Source organism: Notothenia rossii (assembly GCF_949606895.1).
Source record: "Notothenia rossii genome assembly, chromosome: 7".
Classification (NCBI taxonomy): domain Eukaryota; kingdom Metazoa; phylum Chordata; class Actinopteri; order Perciformes; family Nototheniidae; genus Notothenia; species Notothenia rossii.
Window position 1 is genome coordinate 3,365,599 of NC_136905.1, and position 21,862 is coordinate 3,387,460.

The 21,862-nt window shown below is 40.9% G+C and overlaps 2 protein-coding genes and 1 long non-coding RNA gene across 4 annotated transcripts; 1 reads left to right on the plus strand and 2 right to left on the minus strand.

Annotated features, from left to right (window-relative positions):
* The first annotated feature begins 139 nt into the window (after positions 1-139).
* Positions 140-3,230, plus strand: LOC307012792 (uncharacterized protein). 2 transcript variants are annotated; one of them, XM_079639961.1, is made up of 5 exons: positions 140-297; positions 667-1,055; positions 1,160-1,301; positions 1,407-1,479; positions 1,696-3,230. In XM_079639961.1, exons 2-5 carry the CDS (start codon positions 677-679, stop codon positions 2,593-2,595), a joined length of 1,494 nt encoding a protein of 497 aa, XP_079496087.1. In that variant the 5' UTR covers positions 140-297; positions 667-676; the 3' UTR covers positions 2,596-3,230. The 2 variants fall into 2 exon arrangements, with proteins under 2 accessions (XP_079496087.1, XP_079496086.1); XM_079639960.1 differs by lacking the exon at positions 140-297 and having other exon boundaries at positions 314-1,055.
* A 1,065-nt stretch (positions 3,231-4,295) lies between these two features.
* Positions 4,296-15,093, minus strand: wdr73 (WD repeat domain 73). The gene is made up of 8 exons (XM_079639988.1): positions 14,904-15,093; positions 12,924-12,991; positions 12,753-12,838; positions 12,568-12,656; positions 11,270-11,337; positions 10,807-10,977; positions 6,982-7,335; positions 4,296-5,400 (listed from the first exon to the last, which is right to left on the minus strand). Exons 1-8 carry the CDS (start codon positions 14,969-14,971, stop codon positions 5,165-5,167), a joined length of 1,140 nt encoding a protein of 379 aa, XP_079496114.1. The 5' UTR covers positions 14,972-15,093; the 3' UTR covers positions 4,296-5,164.
* A 1,413-nt stretch (positions 15,094-16,506) lies between these two features.
* Positions 16,507-17,732, minus strand: LOC307012873. Its single transcript, XR_013800748.1, has 2 exons — positions 17,541-17,732; positions 16,507-17,100 (listed from the first exon to the last, which is right to left on the minus strand). It is a non-coding gene; the product is annotated as an uncharacterized lncRNA (long non-coding RNA).
* Between the last annotated feature and the right edge of the window lie 4,130 nt (positions 17,733-21,862).

A 21,862-nucleotide genomic window follows, 5' to 3' on the forward strand; every position in this document is an offset into this window, starting at 1 on the left:
AATATAATGACTTTCTCTCTTAAATCGACTTTATATCAACATTATAGATGTTTCTCTCACTCACCTGAGGATACACAGCCCGTGTTGACTTGTTGTCGCGGTGCTGCTCCGTTACCATGGAAACCTAGGGGCTTAGCTACGTAGTAGGGGAGAGCGGGGTAATGTGGGACACCGGGTAATGTGAGACACCCGCTGTAACTAGGCAAAGAAACAAATTTGCGGTCATGTGACCATAATGTTTTCAACCCCTTCCCACCCCCCACTTGTCATGAAGGAGAAGTTGGTGCTGGTTCTGTGGTAAGTATTTTTTTTCACAAAAATGTGTTTGTTGCATGTAAAAGTAAATGTTCTTACTGCGAACGTAATCAACTGTAGTATCAAAGCAAATTGATTCAGGTTGAAAAACTTATATCATACATGTTGATGAACTTCCAACATATAAAACCATGTGATTGATGCTAGTTAAAGATTAGCCTGAATTGCCTAGAGATGTTGTTTTTTCTAAAATGGTGGCTGTGGGGTAAAGTGAGACAGATGCTGTGGGGTAAAGTGAGACGCTGACTCACTTTACCCCGACATGAAGCACAAGTTAAGTTTAGTCTTATATATATTTTAGTCTAATATTACAATACATATGTTTTAATTTTAATGTCATAAACATTGTAGAAAATTCATCATGCCAAGACGATACATCAGGACGACATCTTGGGGCCAAACACCCCTCACAGAGATGGAGAGTGCAGCTGCAGAGGTCATGCAAGGAAAGAAGTCCTTAAGACAAGCAGGCAAGGAACGAAATATCGACAAGACAACCCTCCAAAGATTCATTAAGAAAATAGAGAAAGGGAGAGTTAAATCAGTAGCCTGGGGTGCAGTAGCTGAGGCAAAAAGAATACTGACAGATGAGATGGAGGAGGAGCTTGCCCAACATTTAAAACAACTGGCTGACCAGTTCCATGGCCTTGCTCCAGTTAAGTGCCGTGAACTGGCATTTGAATATGCAGACAAAAACCATATCCCTGTCCCTGCCAATTGGATGGAGAAACAATGTGCAGGTAGGCTAGGGTGCGCAAGAGATCACATGATTCTGTAGGTCAACTTAGGCCAACTGATCTTGCCACAAAGCTTATCTTATAATAACGAATTGTCCACTCTTTAGGAGTAGAGCGGTTTGGCAGCTTTCTAGCCCGTCGCCATCTCTCTGTCCGAACTCCGGAGGCAACATCCCTGGGAAGGGCTATAGCCTTCAATAAGACTACAGTGGGGGAGTTCTTTACAAATCTGGCTGTAGTGATGGACAGGTGACAGAATTAATTCTTTAGTTGCAAATGTTTTATGGAGGCTTTACCTGTAAGATTTGGTTTTGATTCTGATAAGGTTCTTCCCTTGCCTCTCTTCTTTAACAGACACACATTTCCTCCACACATGATTTACAATGTGGATGAAACAGGCGTCTTTACAGTACAAAAGCCACGGCAGGTAAGCTACTAGAGAGCAGCAGACTGATACTGAGTGGCTTGTGATAATGACCAGCTAGCTATTGGCAGAATGCTGAAACTAATGCTATTAGTAATGTTGTGAGCCTGTGAACTAGAAAAAAATGAATGGACTGCAACAAAATAAAATGTACCTTTAGACCAATAGTAGCCTACTGATTGCACATGCCATTGATTCTAAACTTTCTACTTGATTCAGGTTGTGACAGAGAAAGGGAAAAAGCAAGTTGGTTCTATCACATCAGCTGAGAGAGGAGAACTGGTGACTGTGGTGTGTGCAGTGAATGCTGCTGGGAATGCCATACCTCCCATGTTTGTCTTCCCCAGAGTTAGGTTTAAGGACGACTTCATGATAGGAGCACCTCCAGGAGCCAAAGGTGCCTCCACCAGAACAGGATGGATGAACGAAGACACCTGGCCTGAGTTCCTCGATCACTTGATAAAGCACACTAAGTGCACTCCTGACCATCCCATGCTGCTAATCCTGGATAATCTGAGAGCTCACATCTCACTCAAGGCAGTGGAGAAAGCAAAGAGTAATGGTATTGTTCTGCTCACCCTCCCACCCCACACATCCCATCGCTTGCAGCCTCTCGACGTGACGGTGTATGGCCCGTTCAAGACCCTATACAGCCGAGCTCTTGATGGGTGGATGAGATCTAACCCTGGCAAAACAGTCTCCATCTATCAGATTGCAGGATTTGTGAACGAGGCCTTCTTGTCAGCAGTGACACACGCAATATCACCTCTGGCTTCAAGTCCACTGGGATCTTCCCATATAACAGAGATATTTTCCCTGAGGAGGCGTTTGCACCATCCATGGTGTCAGACCGGCCAAACCCTGAGCTGCGGCCTGCATCCACTGGTCCATCCACTTCAGATGATCCGGATGGTCCACGGCCTGCAGATTATCCACCCCCTGCAGATGAACCACCTGCTGCAGATGCTATTCCACTCGCTGATGCTATTCCATCCACTTTGCATGGTCCACATGGATGTGCCTCGCCAGCTGTCTCACGATCTGGATATGTGTCTCCTCAGGAAATCATACCACTTCCAAAATGTCCCCCCAGAGGACAAACAAAACGAAAGTGTGTGAAGACAGCCATCTTAACAGATACTCCAGAGAAGCAAATCATAGAACAGGCTTATGAAGAGAGACAAAAGAAACTGGCAGGGAAAAAGCAAAATAGCAAAGAAAAGGGAAAACCGAAAAAGAAGGCACCCAAGAAGAAAATCATAGATAGCAGCTCGGAGGAGAGTGATGACCCTGTCCCATTTGAGGATGATTTTGAGAGCTCTGAAGATGAGAGGAGTGACCCCGGAAACAAAGATCTGTCCGTGGGTGACTTCGTCCTCGTCAACTTTGCCACAAAACACCGAAGTATCCGTTATGTTGGCATGGTTGAGAAGGTTGAGGGGGACGAAATACTAACCCAATTCCTCAGAAAAACCCAGGGAAACAACAGAGAGTGGGAGAGACCCACGTTTGCTATGAAAGAAAAGGATGTGGCACATGTTCCTAAAGGTGATGTGGTGAAGAAGCTGCCTCAACCTAATAGGCCTGGAGGAACAACACGGAGAGAGCAACTCTTCACCTTTCCCTGTAACCTGCAGGGCTGGAATGTAGAGTAGGCCTTGTTTAAATATGCGGCTGATGTTCATATCATATCGTGTTCTAATCTAACTGGTTAAATGGTTAATTGAATGTTTATTAAAGCACTTTGAAATATATTATGTTGTATTTGACTTTGTTTGGAGTTACTTTGTTTAAAAAATGTGCTAAATTGACCAATCCCCATGATTATGTTGCGCATCCGACATTAGTTTTGGAATGTGTGGTTGTCAATCTATCTGTCAGGATTCTAACTGTTACAACATGTGTTGTTTTGGTAGTTTAACAGTGGAAAAGGTAAGTGGTTCACTTTACCCCCTTGATTTCTCTAGTCTGTCTCAGTTCACCCCTTAGCTGGGGTAAAGTGAGACACAAGACCACTTTTTAAAAAACAATCATATTTTCACTGCCCTTTGTCCTGAAAACATTCTGATCATTTCCAGTGCTAGGAAACATCCTGAATTAATGGGAAATGTGTAAATTTTACTGATATATCATTTTAGCTCGCCTACAGGAGAGCAAATGTAAAAAATGTCTCACATTACCCCGCTCTCCCCTACATATGAAATAACGGCCAAAAATATGTAAATCTTGCAACTCTCATATTTACAGAAGTGGGAAGTAACTAAGTACTGTACTTGAGTACAAGTTTAATGTACTTGTACTTTACTTGAGTATTTTAATATTTTGTACTTCTACTCTTACTCAAGTACAAGATCTGAGTACTTCTACTTTTACTCAAGTACAAGATCTGAGTACTTCTACTTTACTCAAGTACAAGATCTGAGTACTTCTACTTTTATTCGACTACAAGATCTGAGTACTTCTACTTTTACTCAAGTACACGATCTGAGTCCTTCTCCCTCCTCTGTTATAAACGATGTTAGCCGCTACCTCTGCATATATAAAGGTAAAACTACTGAGATAAATTAAAGTCTGTAGCCTGCCTCCTACAGCGTTTTTAATAATTAAAAATGCGTATTTAATAACGTGAAGCTTCCATATTTCGTGACTTAATAACTCCTAATTCATGCAGAGTTGTAAATCTAAAATGTTAAGGAAGATTTAAGTGTTTTTCCATTATTTTATACCAACGGCTGAAACATCCTTCATCACACAAAAAAGAATCCAGCTTGTTGAGAAAGCACCCCAGAGAAAACAAAAATACTGAGACACCCAGAAAATCACAAGTTAGGGATGTTTTATTTCAGTTAACCAAAACATGTTAGGGACAAATTAACAAACAAACGTTTAAAACTTTTTCTGACCTCTTCGCGCGACGCACAAACAAGTTCAAACTGTCGCACTTCCCTCATTGTTCCCGGATGAAGAAGTTAGTCCATTTCAAACCACAGAGTTGGTTCTCATTGCAGTACAGATGTGGCATGTTTGGACAGGATGTTTTTAGAATTTGAAAAAGGGGTCACCCAATGACCCAAAAACACACTTTATGACATCAACCCGTGTTATCTGTCCCTGCAGATGGTCGTCTCAACCCTGGTACAGCGGAGGGGAATGCTTTGTATTTTGTGCTCCTTAGAGAATTTTTGCAGAAACTCTGGACTCACTTTCAATAGAGGTAATGTATCTAGCAAATATAACCTTTTTACAAGGCTCAGTATATACAAAAGTGAAATCTAATTAGTCTAACGAGAATGCAAGCATTACTTAAAGTTTGAATAAAAGGTTGCATCTTTTTTTTTTGGAATACGAGTTTGGAAAAACCTCAGCACATGAAATCTAAAACTATAAACATGGTAAGATGCCACTAGAGGTAAGAAAGAATAGATAATGATGGTTCTTTTAAAACGTTCCTGTTGCTGTGCAGTGAATGTATTCATTAATGGATACTCATCCAATCTGATTTAATGTGTGTTTGAATTATTAATCAAAATGCTGTTCATGTTTCCTGCCATTTACTGAGGATATTTCTGCGACCAAATTGAGTGATTTTGCTCCAGGCGGTCATGCTGTGTTTCTTGTAGTTTCAGTGAAATGCTTCTTCAGTCCGTTGAACATCCTTCTTCTCCTAAGTGGACTTTGTCTTTAGTTTCTACCTGTCGGCATCCGATTGGTCGACCCAGTCCCACACGTGGACAGAGCCGTCCGAGGCCGCAGACAGCAGCGTCCGCGGCCGCTCTGGGTGCCACAGCTGGGACGTGACGAACACGTCGCCCTCGTCAGACTGCGAAGAAACAGCGTGGCCGCGATGCTCAAACAGCGGCTGGACTTCCTGCAGCTCCGCCCCCCACCCCGACGTGTTGTAGATCTGCACCAGTCCACTGAAGCCTGCAGAGAGGGGAGGGTGGTAAAACATTCAACCGTTAACGTTCTGTCTCTCTACGGCTGCAGTCCAGAGAGACTGTCATTGCTAATGCAACGGTCTGTGGGACGAGGCATGTCTCATGCTTTAGTTTGGAATAAAAAAACTAGATATAACACATAAACCAATTTGCTTTAAAGTGCTTTTAAAGGCCATATTCTGCTGATGTTCAGGTGTATATCAGTATGTACTGTCTCTACTTTAAAGAGTTCTCTCCTGCTGATGTTCAGGTGTATATCAGTATGTAGTGTCTCTACTTTAAAGAGTCCTCTCCTGCTGATGTTCAGGTGTATATCAGCATGTAGTGTCTCTACTTTAAAGAGTTCTCTCCTGCTGATGTTCAGGTGTATATCAGTATGTAGTGTCTCTACTTTAAAGAGTCCTCTCCTGCTGATGTTCAGGTGTATATCAGTATGTAGTGTCTCTACTTTAAAGAGTTCTCTCCTGCTGATGTTCAGGTGTATATCAGTATGTAGTGTCTCTACTTTAAAGAGTCCTCTCCTGCTGATGTTCAGGTGTATATCAGTATGTAGTGTCTCTACTTTAAAGAGTCCTCTCCTGCTGATGTTCAGGTGTATATCAGTATGTAGTGTCTCTACTTTAAAGAGTTCTCTCCTGCTGATGTTCAGGTGTATATCAGTATGTAGTGTCTCTACTTTAAAGAGTCCTCTCCTGCTGATGTTCAGGTGTATATCAGTATGTAGTGTCTCTACTTTAAAGAGTCCTCTCCTGCTGATGTTCAGGTGTATATCAGTATGTAGTGTCTCTACTTTAAAGAGTCCTCTCCTGCTGATGTTGAGGTGTATATCAGTATGTAGTGTCTCTACTTTAAAGAGTCCTCTCCTGCTGATGTTCAGGTGTATATCAGTATGTAGTGTCTCTACTTTAAAGAGTCCTCTCCTGCTGATGTTCAGGTGTATATCAGTATGTAGTGTCTCTACTTTAAAGAGTCCTCTCCTGCTGATGTTCAGGTGTATATCAGTATGTAGTTTCTCTACTTTAAAGAGTCCTCTCCTGCTGATGTTCAGGTGTATATCAGTATGTAGTGTCTCTACTTTAAAGAGTCCTCTCCTGCTGATGTTCAGGTGTATATCAGTATGTAGTGTCTCTACTTTAAAGAGTCCTCTCCTGGTGATGTTCAGGTGTATATCAGTATGTAGTGTCTCTACTTTAAAGAGTCCTCTCCTGCTGATGTTCAGGTGTATATCAGTATGTAGTGTCTCTACATGTCTCCATGCTTTAATGTTCAAAAAGCTCTTTATTGTTCTCATACTGCCTGTGCTGCAGCACATCTTTTCACCCTCTGTCTGAAACCAGAGCCCAGTCTGCTCTGATTGTTTAGCTGGCCGGCTCTGTTGTGATTGCTCAACCGCTTAGAGATGTCCCGCCCCTTAGCCTATCAAAAACTTTAGAGTATTATCCTTTGCAGACAATTTACATGCACAAAAACCTATATATCAAAAGGAAAGGAAAACCCCCGATCAGATTGTTAGGACCCCTTTAACCGGAGAACATCTCCTTGAACACTGGATATCTGTTAAACTCACCGGACACTGCGATGCATTCGTTCAGAGCCGGAGCCCACGACACCGTGAAATCGCCCGGGTTGCAGCGACGTGATTGGACGGACAGCTGAGCCCGGCTCACCGCTGCTCCCGGGTTCCTCAAGTCTGAAATCTCAGCCCGTCCAGACGAGGACACTCTGATGAAGCTGCCGCTGGACGCACCTGCTGCGGCGTCCGTCCACCAGAGGACAGACTCACCTGGAGGTGCAGGTGAGAGCTGAGGGGAGGCGGACGCCCGAGTGTCGGCGATGTAAACGTTCCCGTTGCAGCAGCCGGCGAGGAAGACGTCGTCACTCACAAACTGCAGAGAGCTCAGAGGATCGGAGGAGGTAATCTCTGTAGGCAAGGCAAGGCAAGTTTATTTATATAGCACCTTTCAACACAAAGTAATTCAAGGTGCTTTACAAAAATGAAAGACATTCAGACAAAGGCATTTAAAAACAGTAAAAGATAATAAAAGAAACATTAAAAGAAAAAATACATGAATAAAAAGTACATGAATAAAAGAGTACATGAATAAAGAGTTACAGTGCAGTTTAAGATGTGAATAGTTCACACAGAAGTTCCACTTTACTGATGAACAGAACGGCTCAGTTTCAATTAAAAGCAGCGACAAAAAGAAAAGTCTTCAGCCTGGATTTAAAAGTAGTCAGAGTTGCAGCGGACCTGCAGGTTTCTGGGAGTTTGTTCCAGATATTTGGAACATAATAACTGAACTTCTCCATGTTTAGTTCTGACTCTGGGGACAGAAAGCTGACCAGTCCCTGAAGACCTGAGAGATCTGGATGGTTCATCATTTAGCAGGAGGTCAGAAATGTATTTTGGGCCTAAACCATTCAGTGCTTTATAAACAGCAGCAGTATTTTGAAACCTATTCTTTGACACACAGGAAGCCAGTGTAAAGACTTCAGAGCAGGAGTGATGTGATCCACTTTCTTAGTGTCAGTGAGGACTTGAGCAGCAGCGTTCTGAATCAGCTGCAGCTTTCTAATAGAGCTTTTAGTGAGACCTGTGAAGACACCATTGCAGTAGTCCAGTCTACTGAAGCATGGACAAGTTTTTCCAAATCCTGCTGTGACATTAGTCTTTTAATCCTAGATATGTTCTTTAGGTGATAGTAAGCTGATTGAGTAACTGTTTTAATGTGACTGTTGAAACTCAGGTCAGAGTCCATGACTACACCTAGATTTCTGTCTCTGTTGTTTTGAACATTGCAGACTGAAGCTCAGCGCTAACTTTTAAACGTTCTGCCTTGGCTCCAAAAACCATCACCTCAGTTTTGTCTTTGTTTAATTGGAGAAAGTTCTGACACATCCAGTCATTGATTTGTTCAATGCACTTACTCAGTGTTTGAATTGGAGCATAGCCTCCTGGTGAAATGGTTATGTAAATGTGTGTGTCATCCGCATAGCTATGGTAACTTATTTTGTTGTTCTTCATTATCTGAGCCACTGGTAGCATGTAGATGTTAAAGAGAAGAGGCCCCACGATGGAGCCTTGAGGAACCCCACATGTCATATTTGTCAACTCAGATGTGTATTTACCTATAGAAACAAAGTTGTTTCTGTCCTTTAAGTAGGATTCAAACCAATGTAGAACTGTTTCAGAAAGTCCCACCCAGTTTTCCAGTCGTTCTAGTAATATGTTGTGGTCAACTGTGTCAAACGCAGCACTGAGATCTAATAATACTAACACTGAAGTTCTACCACTGTCTGTGTTTAAGTGTATGTCATTGAAGACCTTTACAAGAGCAGTCTCAGTGCTGTGGTTTGGACGAAAGCCTGACTGGAACACATCCAAACAGTTATTTAAATACAAGAAATTACTCAACTGTTGAAAAACAACTTTTTCAATGATTTTACCGCGAAATGGCAGGTTTGATATGGGCCTGTAATTGTTCATTACTGAAGCGTCTAGAATATGGTTTAGTGACTGTAGTTTTCAGGGCCTGTGGAAAAACACCTGAGTGAAGAGACTTGGTTACTATATGAAGTAGATCTGAGGCCATGCAAGGAAACACATTTTTGAAAAACCCTGTAATATCAAGGCAGCAGGAGGAGGATTTCAGAAGTTGAATAATGTCCTCTAGGTTTTTATAATTAATCTGATTGAACTGTGTCATGGTGTTTGAATTGATATTAGGTGGACATAGGGACAACACATTTGCTGTACCTAATGCAGAGGCACTGACTGCTTGTCTGATTTTCTGGATGTTGTCAGTGAAGAAGGAGGCAAAATCATTGCAGGCCCTGGTGGATAGAAATTCAGAGGCTACTGACACTGGGGGGTTAGTTAGTCTGTCGACGGTCGCGAACAAGGCACGTGCGTTGTTTTTGTTTTTGGTAATGATATCAGAGAAGAAAGACTGTCGGGCAAATTTCAATTCTAAATTATAAAGGCCAAGTCTCTCTTTATAGATTTCAAAGTGCACCTGGAGATTTGTTTTTCGCCACCTGCGTTCAGCTTTTCGACACTCTCTTTTTTCTGCTCTCACGGTCATGGCCTTTCTCCATGGAGATATTTTCTTCCCAGTCACTTCCTTTACCTTAGTTGGAGCAATGGCATCTATAACATTTTGAATTTATTAATTAAAATGATCTACTAGCTCATTGACTGAGATGTTAGCAGGGGCAAGTGTGGAAGAAAAATTCTGAGTAAACATTTCCCTAGAGTCAGTTAAATATCGTTTTGTGGTTACCTCTTTTTGAACATTTTTGTGAACAGAAATAGAGCTCTCAAAGTAAACACAGGAATGATCAGAGAGTGCAACATACTGTAGGGACAAACAACATAGACTCATGTTCAGATTCTGCTACACTATAAAAACACATGGACACAAACATTGCGTCTTTATTGTTCAGGTCATTTGCTGTGCTGAGACGATTATGTGTAGAGCCAATGCTTACAGTAAGTCTTTAACTAGCAGTTATTTTTTATCACCAGCAGAACAAATAATCAGGAAAAATCTATGTCAGGTTATTCTATAAAATGTCAGTAAAAAACAAAGTATTTATCACAGAACAAAAACAACCTGGTGTGTAGAGGATCTGTCCTGAGGTCAGTTTACCTGACAGTGTTACCTGGTTTGTAGAGGATCTGTCCTGAGGTCAGTTTACCTGACAGTGTTACCTGGTGTGTAGAGGATCTGTCCTGAGGTCAGTTTACCTGACAGTGTTACCTGGTGTGTAGAGGATCTGCCCTGAGGTCAGTTTACCTGACAGTGTTACCTGGTGTGTAGAGGATCTGCCCTGAGGTCAGTTTACCTGACAGTGTTACCTGGTGTGTAGAGGATCTGTCCTGAGGTCAGTGTTACCTGGTGTGTAGAGGATCTGTCCTGAGGTCAGTGTTACCTGGTGTGTAGAGGATCTGTCCTGAGGTCAGTGTTACCTGGTGTGTAGAGGATCTGTCCTGAGGTCAAAGTTACCTGGTGTGTAGAGGATCTGTCCTAAGGTCAGTGTTACCTGGTGTGTAGAGGATCTGTCCTGAGGTCAGTGTTACCTGGTGTGTAGAGGATCTGTCCTGAGGACAGTGTTACCTGGTGTGTTGAGGATCTGTCCTGAGGTCAGTTTACCTGACAGTGTTACCTGACAGTGTTACCTGGTGTGTAGAGGATCTGTCCTGAGGTCAGTTTACCTGACAGTGTTACCTGACAGTGTTACCTGGTGTGTAGAGGATCTGTCCTGAGGTCAGTGTTACCTGGTGTGTAGATGATCTGTCCTGAGGTCAGTGTTACCTGGTGTGTAGAGGATCTGTCCTGAGGTCAGTGTTACCTGGTGTGAAGAGGGTCTGTCCTGAGGTCAATGTTACCTGGTGTGTAGAGGATCTGTCCTGAGGTCAGTTGTGTCAGCTGGATGCCGTCGCTCTGAGCTCCATGAAGAACTTGTGACGAGTGTCGGGCTGCGATCCTGCTGCCTCCTTCTGAATCACTCTTCCTCCTCGTCTTCCTCCCTGCGACACTTACTGTTCTTCTGATCACGTCTGTCATTGGACGAAAGGATGCAGCAAGACAACCAATCACATTTTTAGAATGAACCTAATTGGCTGAAGACTTTTCCGTTTGTTTTAATTTTGATTTATTCCCTTTATTCTTTAAAAATAAGTAAAATGCTAAAAGTTTTTTTGTGTATTATAAAAAAAATGTTGGTCCCTTTCACTAACAGTTGTTTAAAATTGGATATGGTAAATGGACCTTATTTATATAGCGCTTTATCCAGTCTTTACGATCCTTCAAAGTGATGTTTAACTTGACTCCAAACAGATATTAACTCACCGCTGTCGTCTCCTCCGACGGTCCACACCTGCAGGTCGGAGGTCAACCCATCGTTGGTAACAACACACCTGCAGGAGCAACAACTGGACATTTAGTTCCTTTAATATTGGAAACCAAATAAACTCTGTGCTGTACTCCAGCGTAAACAAGATCTGATATTAAAGAGTCCTCTCCTGCTGATGTTCAGGTGTATATCAGTATGTAGTGTCTCTACTTTAAAGAGTCCTCTCCTGCTGATGTTCAGGTGTATATCAGTGTGTAGTGTCTCTACTTTAAAGAGTCCTCTCCTGCTGATGTTCAGGTTCATATCAGTATGTTGTGTCTCTACTTTAAAGAGTCCTCTCCTGCTGAAGTTCAGGTGTATATCAGTATGTAGTGTCTCTACTTTAAAGAGTCCTCTCCTGCTGATGTTCAGGTTCATATCAGTATGTAGTGTCTCTACTTTAAAGAGTCCTCTCCTGCTGATGTTCAGGTGTATATCAGTATGTAGTGTCTCTACTTTAAAGAGTCCTCTCCTGCTGGTGTTCAGGTGTATATCAGTATGTAGTGTCTCTACTTTAAAGAGTCCTCTCCTGCTGATGTTCAGGTGTATATCAGTATGTAGTGTCTCTACTTTAAAGAGTCCTCTCCTGCTGATGTTCAGGTGTATATCAGTATTTAGTGTCTCTACTTTAAAGAGTCCTCTCCTGCTGATGTTCAGGTGTATATCAGTATGTAGTGTCTCTACTTTAAAGAGTCCTCTCCTGCTGATGTTCAGGTGTATATCAGTATGTAGTGTCTCTACTTTAAAGAGTCCTCTCCTGCTGATGTTCAGGTGTATATCAGTATGTACTGTCTCTACTTTAAAGAGTCCTCTCCTGCTGGTGTTCAGGTGTATATCAGTATGTAGTGTCTCTACTTTAAAGAGTCCTCTCCTGCTGATGTTCAGGTGTATATCAGTATGTACTGTCTCTACTTTAAAGAGTCCTCTCCTGCTGATGTTCAGGTGTATATCAATATGTAGTGTCTCTACTTTAAAGAGTCCTCTCCTGCTGATGTTCAGGTGTATATCAGTATGTAGTGTCTCTACTTTAAAGAGTCCTCTCATGCTGATGTTCAGGTGTATATCAGTATGTAGTGTCTCTACTTTAAAGAGTCCTCTCCTGCTGATGTTCAGGTGTATATCAGTATGTAGTGTCTCTACTTTAAAGAGTCCTCTCCTGCTGATGTTCAGGTGTATATCAGTATGTAGTGTCTCTACTTTAAAGAGTCCTCTCCTGCTGATGTCCAGGTGTATATCAGTATGCAGTGTCTCTCACCTTGTTCCTGGGACGTGTCGGAGGCAGCGAACAGGACCCTCCGTGAAACCCCCATGGACTACTTTAAAATCCCGTTCTGCACAGAGACCCTGAATGCACCGCAGACAAACACATAGCAGAGAATACATGTAAGACTTGAACACTGCTTTTATCAAAATAAACTCCCGAACCTTATGTGTTTTCACCTTATTTTCATCAGCGAAGAGTTTCAGAGGCAACTGTAGCTCAAGAATTTCATTTTTAGACAAGCTGTATCCTGCGACACACACGGCTGAAAGGAAAGACGATAAAGACTGAATATGAGTTTAAATGCAGGGCAGATTCTGACATTATTACAACATATGTTACTAACTCACTCTTCCCTGACGTCCACTCGATGACCTGGGTGGGATGTTCCAGCTGATACACATGGAGATCTTTGTACCTTTAGGAAACAAATAAAATATCATTAGCATATTATCTTTTTAATTTATAAGATGTTAAATTATTTTCCTCCAGACTCGCTCATTTGCAAATCACATATAACTTTTAATAAATCCTATCTACTCTGCCCCGCCTCCAACGCTGTTTCCAGTTCGCTTTAAACATCCATGGTTTGCACGGCTAGCTAGCAGAGGTGTAAAGTAACTAGGTAGGATTTTGAGGTACTTGTACTTTACTTGAGTATTCATTTCATACTACTGTGTACTTCTACTCCACTACATGTATATAATACCTTTAGTTACTTCTCAGATCTGGATGAATGATGTGAAATCTAATCAAGTGTTAAATCAGACTTTAGTTCCACCTGGAGTAAATCCACCAGCTACCCTGCAGTATACAAAGTCATTCAAACTAGCTGCACCTTTACCAGCTTTGAGAACACTTTCATGATCAATCATTATAAAACATATCATATATATTATTCTGAAATGGACCAATCTGCACAATGACTATTTTTACTGTCTTTCACTATATGTTGATTATAATGGAACTCTCTGCCCCTCCATGTGAGGTCGGCCCAGACCCTAGGGGTTTTTAAATCCTCACTAAAGACTCACTTCTTCTCCCTGGCCTTCTAGTCAGAGCAGAGCAGGACTCCTGACTATTCCCTGTTTTTGTTTTTTTATATTTCTGTTGTAAATGATTGTCTTTTATTGTGGTTGTAGTGTTTTTATTACATGTACAGCACTTTGGCTCGACCAAAAATCACTTTTATATAAATAAAACTTGATTTGATTTGATAATACTTTCCTACTTTCACTTGAGTAATAGTCTAGTTGACAGCTTATTGAACCCCTAAATGTTGAGGACCCCAAAGTGTTATGATAGAAATGTATAGTAGGGTCCCAAGGACAAAGAAACTCCCGGATGCTAACTTGAATATGTTCGGCAGAGTTATAATATGATGCTTTATTCAACATTAATTGCACTAATGTAGATTTTCAAAATATTGAAGTGACTGTTATTTTGTATATTGATTGTTGTGTTTTTATTTAGGTCTTAGTGTGTGTGCACATGTAAAAATGTGTCTTTCATTGTGTATATATAGGATATACATATTTGCACACATGTTTTTTTAGATATATTTGTTTATATATTTGGGATTGTGGGAAACGGTATTTCGATCTCTCTGTCTGTACACACAAACTGGAAGATTGACAATAAAGTTAACTTTGACTTGGCATTAAAGCCTATGTAAACAATAGTTATAAAACGGCTTGGCTGATTTGGACGTTTCTGGAGTGGTTTTGGAGGTTATTGAGGATCTTGAATCCATTTCTGACATTTGCACAATCAAACGTGTCAGTATTAACCAGAAAGTGGTCATATCTGTACTCTCTGAGGGCTGATTCTGACTACCATGAGTAGAGTTGACCATTGGATATAGAGAGCAATAGATGAACATTATTACCTCTACTGTGGACACTTTCTTTCCCACATAAATAAGCAATCTATCCAATCCAAATGATCCAGTCCCCTAAATCTTTAAAAACGACCTAAAATTAATCACAAACATCCCTTGCTGACTACACATATTGATATATTCAATTTTTGATCCTGAAAATGTCAGACATTTACTCAGCATCCTCAATAACCCCCAAATCCTTCCACTCCACTCATAAAACGGTCCAAGTCGGCCAAGCTATGTGCTGGCGACCGGTACCATGCATTTCTATCATATACCTTTGGTGAACCCTTTTGAATGCAGAACTTGTACTTGTAACAGAGTAGTATTAGTATTCCTACACTCTGGTTCTTCTACTTTTACTGAGTACTTCTCCCTCTCTGGTTATGAACGGTGTTAGCAGCTAACAGACTTTAAGAGCTCAAACGAGGAGGAAATATGTTCTCACGTCTTCAGCGACTCGATGAACCAGTCATCTAAGATATCATTAAAGTCCGCTTCTCCCCTCTCAGCCATGACTTCTTATTATTATGCATCCATGATGCTTCGTGAAAGCATGGGTCTGTCTGTTGTTGTTTGACTTCCTGTAGCTTTTATTCTTGACTTCATTGCTTGTTTGCTCAACTGAGGAAAACGCAACACCGCCCCCTGCTGGACAGAAGCGGGAACACATCTGTCTCATTTTTCACTTTCCTATTTAAATGCTGCTTCTCATTTTGAGCCATGGATGAGTATGAGTATTGTTCTGACACCATAGTGTATTGGCACCCCCTAGTGGCAGAAGTCGGTACATGTATTATTTCAATTGTGTAACTTGTGTTGTATTTTTCTGTTTATTCTTGCAGTTTTACAATTTCAAGCCTCAGTAAATGGTCAATTCAACAACTGTCTTCTGAGTCTTTGTTCGCTATCTGTTAAGCTATGCAGTGTGATGCATTCGCAAGGGCAGAGGTGGGGGGGGGGAGGTGGATGGCAAAACCACACACGCAAAGTGGCATAACAATGGCATCCTGACCTCCTACAGCTACAGGTGCACCATAGAGAGCATCCTGACCTTCTACAGATGCACCATAGAGAGGATCCTATGTGGTGGGGTGGAAGCTGGGGTCGTGGTGGGGCAGGCGAGCAGCAGCAACATGAAACACGACAGCAGGAACATGAACGCAGCAGCAGCAACAGCAGCATAGCGAGGCAGAGGGAGGAAGACCTGGCAGCGCATGTTTAAGAGAATATGTTTGGTTGGTTGTAAGAGGGACGAGGTGCGTCACGTGTTAATGTATCATTGGTGCTCGAGTTGACTGCCTGAACTAGCTCGCAGGCTTCGCCTCATTTGTGTTTAGTAGTGATGGGAATTACGGCTCTTTTCAGTGAGCCGGATCATTTGGCTCGTCTCACGAAGAAGAGCCGGCTCTTTCGGCTCTTCATTTTACCTCATATACCTTTTCAATCAAATGTAGCCCTGTTTTGACTCATGATTGATATGGCCAATTGTTTTCCTTGCATTTACAGCCCCTTGTTACTCTCCGATTGTAGAACCACGCTAAACACATAGGCGGCGCGTGAGGCTCAGGTTTGGGAAGGCTAAAGAACTTTGGGTAACACTTTATATTAAGGTACACAAATTCATCAACTAGTTGTTAACATGAATATTAGCAGTATATTGGCTCTTTAGTAATTATAAAACACTTATTAAAGCCTTATTCTACATGACCATATTCTACAAGTAATAAGCCATTAGTTGAGTTTTTCCTCAATAACCCTCTAAATAGTGCTTATTTATTGCAAGTAAGGAATTTGTTGTACCTGAGATTTGGTCTTAATATGTTCTGCTCAATATGGGCCTAATAAGGCAGCAATACCACAAGAATAGTAATTCTCCCATAATAACACTTAACAAATATGATCTATTCTTCTGTAACAAGACGTGAAACTATAAGTGTAAATTGTGTCTAAATAACTCAAAAGTAGGTATTTATATCCAAGGATATGTTTTGAATGTCAGACATGGAATCATTTATATACTCGTAATATGATAAATTACATGAAACACATTTGAGTTGTTTCAGCACTCTTTATTTTTTGTTAACCTTTGAAACAGGGAAGAATAGCCAAAGACGCTCTATGGCAGAAACCAGAACAACATATTTTGCAGATCTATTTGTTTCTCAGAGCCAGTCTGAGAGAATCAAAGGCTGCATGTAAAGACTTATGGTGGGAAACATCTTTGAAGTTTTACTGACTGAATTAGCTGAGGGAGTAGGTGTAATGAAGGGAGCCACCTTCTTCAAGAAAGCATTCATGCTCATGGGTTCCCAGCTTAATGTGCCGCCGGCAGACTCCAAGCAGGTCATCGGACCCGAAGTCCTGGTCATAAACCTCAAGCCTCATAGTGTCATTCTCTTGGATGTTGACGAAGGTGAACTCTTCCTCCCACCAGGGGTTTCGGTCGTTGTCGCGAACTGATGTTTCACCCAGATTGGCAGATCCACTAAGAAAAACCTTGACATAGCCATCCGGTAATCCCAGAAGGCTTGAATGAAGTTTGCTGGCCCGCAGGTTGAACAGCTTGAGCTGGGCTTCAGCCACTGCCAGAGCGCACAGGACCAAGAGCAGGAGCGGGGCACAGGAGGCCATGGCTGCAGGAGCTGTGGAAGATGAACACGTTAGAAAAACATCACTCGTCACCGGCTTGATCTTCAATATCAGGATACATGTATTTCAAGGATAATGAAATCAGGTTGCATGTGTAACCGCGGCCGCGCACACGGCCTAAAGTTTAGCTTTTCTACGGATCAAATTTGCTCTTTAAACTCAAATTTATCAAACAGCAAAAACTCCACAGATTCAATTAAAAACACGATACAGTTGGCAGTCAACAAAAAGGTTAAAGACAAAGATTTACCCCCCAAGAGTATGATATTTATCTATCAATATCAGACAGGTTTACAAACAATACTTTAACCAGTAAAAACAACCGCTGGTCTTGTCACCGTCCCGGGCAAAGCTACAGTCTGCTGGAGTAATGTGTAAAAGTCAAACACCCAGAGCCTAACATGCCACTAACTCGATAATTGTGGAGACTTACCGGAAACGTCTCGGTCGGACGGGAAAGAACCATCAGGTATCAGCTGTTTAAATATTGTTTACTAAATGAAGGGAATGCAGAAGTGGGCGGTACCTCAGTAGCGCAATACTACGGTGGCCGAAAAGTGGATGACCTATGGTCGGCTACACATGGGACAAAAGAGTAACTTTAGTATAGTCCTTGATATGCTTATATACAATAGAGCAGTGGTTCTCAACTGTTCAGGCCTCAGGACCCACTTTTTCCTTATTCAATAGACCGCGACCCAACATTTTGAACCACTCAAATATATTCAACAAAAAATCGTGCTGTAATATATACGCTTTTCAGCATAGATTATTAATTAAAGTGAAGTACAGTGCATATATCCCTTCACAGAACTAAAGTATGCTTTTAAATAAGGTATAATGAGATTATGGAATCAAAGCTGAACTGGATAACATAACAAGGTCCACATGCTGAAAACCCAACCCCAGTAGGGGGGTCTGGGGGGATTCTCCCCCAGGAGATTTCTTGAAATACTAACATATAAACGACCCATTCTGGTACACTCTGAGAAGAAAATAAATAAATCTATTGCTACCCGACATATTAATAATATTTTATGCCATTGTTTGTTTTTCACTTTGTTCTGACAGCTTGCTGCTCCACTCAGAGAGAAGAGCAAAGAGGAGATAGTCTGTGTTAATTACTTTAAATTGTGGGTAAGGGTAGATAGCCCCCATTGTTCTGTGACCTGTCAATCATCAAACTGGGGGTCATATTTAATTATGTGTTCATTTTTATCTGAAGTTGTACACATGGATGTATAAAGAATAGTTCTACCGCAAAGCTATTCTCCATGGGGACTTCCGGCAACAATCTTGATTCTGATTGGCCAGAAGACTCGGAAAAACATCAGCAAAGATGTCTTATTGAGAAGATGATCACTATGTGACAGAAGTTTTTAAAACCGTTCATGGTCTCCGGTACTTCCAGTCCACCGCCTACTGCATGCACAGCGTTAGAAAATTGGGCCTTCATAATAAAAGTTTGACTTCCCCCCCCCCCCCCCGAAAAAAAAGGAGATGTTTTTTTTTTCTTTTTTTTTTCTTCACTCACACATCTGCGACCCACCAGTTGAGAACCACTGCAATAGAGGGTGTTACAGTCAACAAGACGGAAGAATACTGGTGTTTGTTTGAACTGGGTTTCCATTTACTTTTTAATCTCTTCACCTTCAAAACACACATATCTATGGTGTGGAAAACTCCCACCACACTGCAAAAACAGCCCTTCCAAAAACAAGCTAAATATTCTTGAATCAAGTCAGATGTTCCTGTATCAAGCAAAACAATCTGCCAATGAGGTGAGCCACATTTGCTTGGCTAGAATCATAGGCTAGAATTCGTAAAACTAGAATTATAATCTAGCTACTGAAAGACCGAGATGGGCCTTGAAACTAGACACAAATACTTATTACAATCAATGATTCCTGCATTATTTAAGAAAGAATAACTTAAAATTAGTGTTTTGGTTGAGTTGACTAAGAATGTACTTCTTAAATTAAGATTTATAATTAGCATATAAAGCTTACAATAAGAATCATTGGCTTTAATTGACACAATATATTAGTGACTTTGTCTTAAACTTAGAATGTAAATCTTAAATTAAGTTTTAAAATGGTGTATACCACACCACAGTTACATTACATGAGATGTTACTTGTTAGACACTTTTATCCAAAGCGACTAACATACTCAATACTATGGGCAATCCCCACAGGAGCAATTTGGGGTCAAGTGTCTTGCCCAGTTAGAGGTGGGGAACTTAAGTGGTGGTAGATGGAGTGATGAGCCATTTCTGATATATCACCCAAAACAAATGGCATCAGTTTTGAAATGTTGATTGCAATATTTGTATTTTTCAGACGTTAGTCAGTGATGGACAGAGAAGGATGAAACCCTCAAACACTTTTACATACATTTTCATATTTGCTTTGAAAAAAGCATATTCATTTTTAAAGACAGATATAAAAACGTAATCCTTAATAAAGGTCAAATTGGAGCTTCTATGGAGATACATGGAATTAAATTATATTAAATAAATCCCTTTCAAACTGCTAATGATTTATTTAGCAGGTGTATACACCATTGCAATTGACCTGAATGGTTCAAGTCATTTTGTTTCTATAAACTATTTAATGTCTTGTTGCTTTACAGTATCTTAACAGTAACTGTTATTAAGAGAAGAGTCTATAAAACATGTTATCAGCTCACTATGTGTAGCTGGCATCCAGATGTTTGCATTGCAATTCAAGCTTTAGCTTTTCCTGACATGTGCAACACGCGATCGCAAAACAGTGACAAACATGAGCAACACATTGAGCAAACATGCCGGTTGCTGAGATCCAAAACAAATGTTTCATAAAATGGGAATGCTGCTGCTAGACAAAGAACAAATGGTCCCCGGGCTCAGATTAGCAAAATTGGATTACAACCGCAAAGACAAAAAAGATCTCCTTCAACTTTTAGCTAGTGTCCGATACCTCCTATGGCAGTGGTTCTCAAACTTTTTTCAATAATGTACCCCCTTTGAAGAAAATATTCTGCCAAGTACCCTGATCAGCGCAAAACCAATTTGTTAGGGACAAAATGCCTATAAAGAGGTCCAGTACAGCGCTGCACCATCAGCGTCTGATTTATTAAAACAGTAACTGAGAAACACTTAAATGCTACATTTCAAATGTTTACAATCCATCACTAAATTCATGGCAAACCAATTTAACATCATGCAATAACACTAAGACGACATTAGTTGCATTGAACTGATCTTTTTAATAAATTGTACTTTCAATGAAGTGAGAAACATGGGCTTGAGCTTCACTGAGGACCTTTGTCATTCTGACAGGGAGGCAAACTGCAGTTACACTTCGCGTTTTGAAATGTAACTCCGTTAATTAACCCTTAGATGCATAAGTGGGTCTTTTTGGTCTGGTGAGGTGGTTTTCTTGAAGTATCTTTGTAATTACATTTTTGTTATCATTTCATATTCCAGCTATTCCTCAAAAACATGTTTTGGATATCATGCCATTCTAATTTTAAATTTACATTTTAAGAAATGGTAGTTTTTGTATTACTACCCCAAACTTCCACAAGTGGGTCAAAAATGACCCGCATGCATTTTCTATGGAATCCTATGGGAAAACGTTTTTTTTTTCAAAATGTAAAAAAAATGTCTAAAATTATAAATAATGAAAGATTAAATAAAAAATATTTCTAGTGTGAACCAAAATATAATACTAAATATTATACAAGTGATTTTTCTGAACCAAAATGATAAAAAAGGCATAAAAACACATATTATTCTAATACGGGTCCTTTTTGACCCACTTATGGAAGAGTGCAGGGTCCAGTCACTCGGGCATCTAAGGGTTAAGGGAGATAACGGCTGTTCAAGGTTGGAGCATCTGTGTCAGAGGGCGAAAGGTAAACATACATAATTATTCCCTGACACCAAGTATTAGAATTAACATACATTTAAGGTCTGAAAGTAAAAGTAAACAACAATAATAATAAAAAAAGAGGAAGATATTACATGAAAAGCTCCTCACTTGATCAAAAATGTTTACTTTATTTACATGTTCATTCACTTAAAGTGGACCTATCATGCAAAATGCACTTTTGTACTTCTTTTATACATGTGTGTCCCCGGTGTTCCAGGGAACTCACCAAGTGTCAGAAAACACAACCCTCTCTATTTTCCTCCATACCCAAATCTCTAAAAAAGGGGCTGCGACGGATCTGATACAGACTGATCCAGATTTGAACACTTCTGTGACGTCAGGAACGAGGAGCTCCGCCTATATGGGCAACTCTCTACCTATCAGGGGAATGGGGGGTTGGGCTAGGGCCGGCCATTGGCGCTCGAAAGCGCTGGAGACACTGCAGTACATATGCCAGGCCTGTAGGTGGCGCTGTAGTCTGCCACAAAAAGCAGCGAAGCAGACTTCTCAGAATCAGCCCTTACAAAAACAGGGCTGGAAAAGAGCAAACAGAGCGAAATGAAGCATGGCTAAAATGCAGGATCTATTTGGTATTTTCATTTTTTTACTTCACAGACATGTTCTATTTAGGTATGGCCCTACAATATATGTTTGAAATATAGCATGATAGGTCCACTTTCATGTATCGTGCACGTTCAGGTCCATGAATACACTGTTTTGTTTTTGCATATTCATAAAAACCCAGTTGTGTGTTTATAGATGAGATCTGCAATAAAGTGAAGTTCAAGCCGTCAAATGTCAGATACGTTAGAAACTTCCAATCAACTGCAGCAGCTAAG

Coding starts and splice junctions, on each gene's coding strand:
- wdr73 (XM_079639988.1), bottom strand. CDS start 14,971: ATGGCTGAGAGGGGAGAAGCGGACTTTAATGATATCTTAGATGACTGG. Junction 10,978..11,269: donor CGTCGGAGGAGACGACAGCG/GTGAGTTAATAT, acceptor GTCCAATGACAG/ACGTGATCAGAAGAACAGTA. Junction 7,336..10,806: donor ACAGATCCTCTACACACCAG/GTAACATTGACC, acceptor CCTTGCCTACAG/AGATTACCTCCTCCGATCCT.
- LOC307012792 (XM_079639961.1), top strand. CDS start 677: ATGCCAAGACGATACATCAGGACGACATCTTGGGGCCAAACACCCCTC. Junction 1,302..1,406: donor CTGGCTGTAGTGATGGACAG/GTGACAGAATTA, acceptor CTTCTTTAACAG/ACACACATTTCCTCCACACA. Junction 1,480..1,695: donor CAGTACAAAAGCCACGGCAG/GTAAGCTACTAG, acceptor TACTTGATTCAG/GTTGTGACAGAGAAAGGGAA.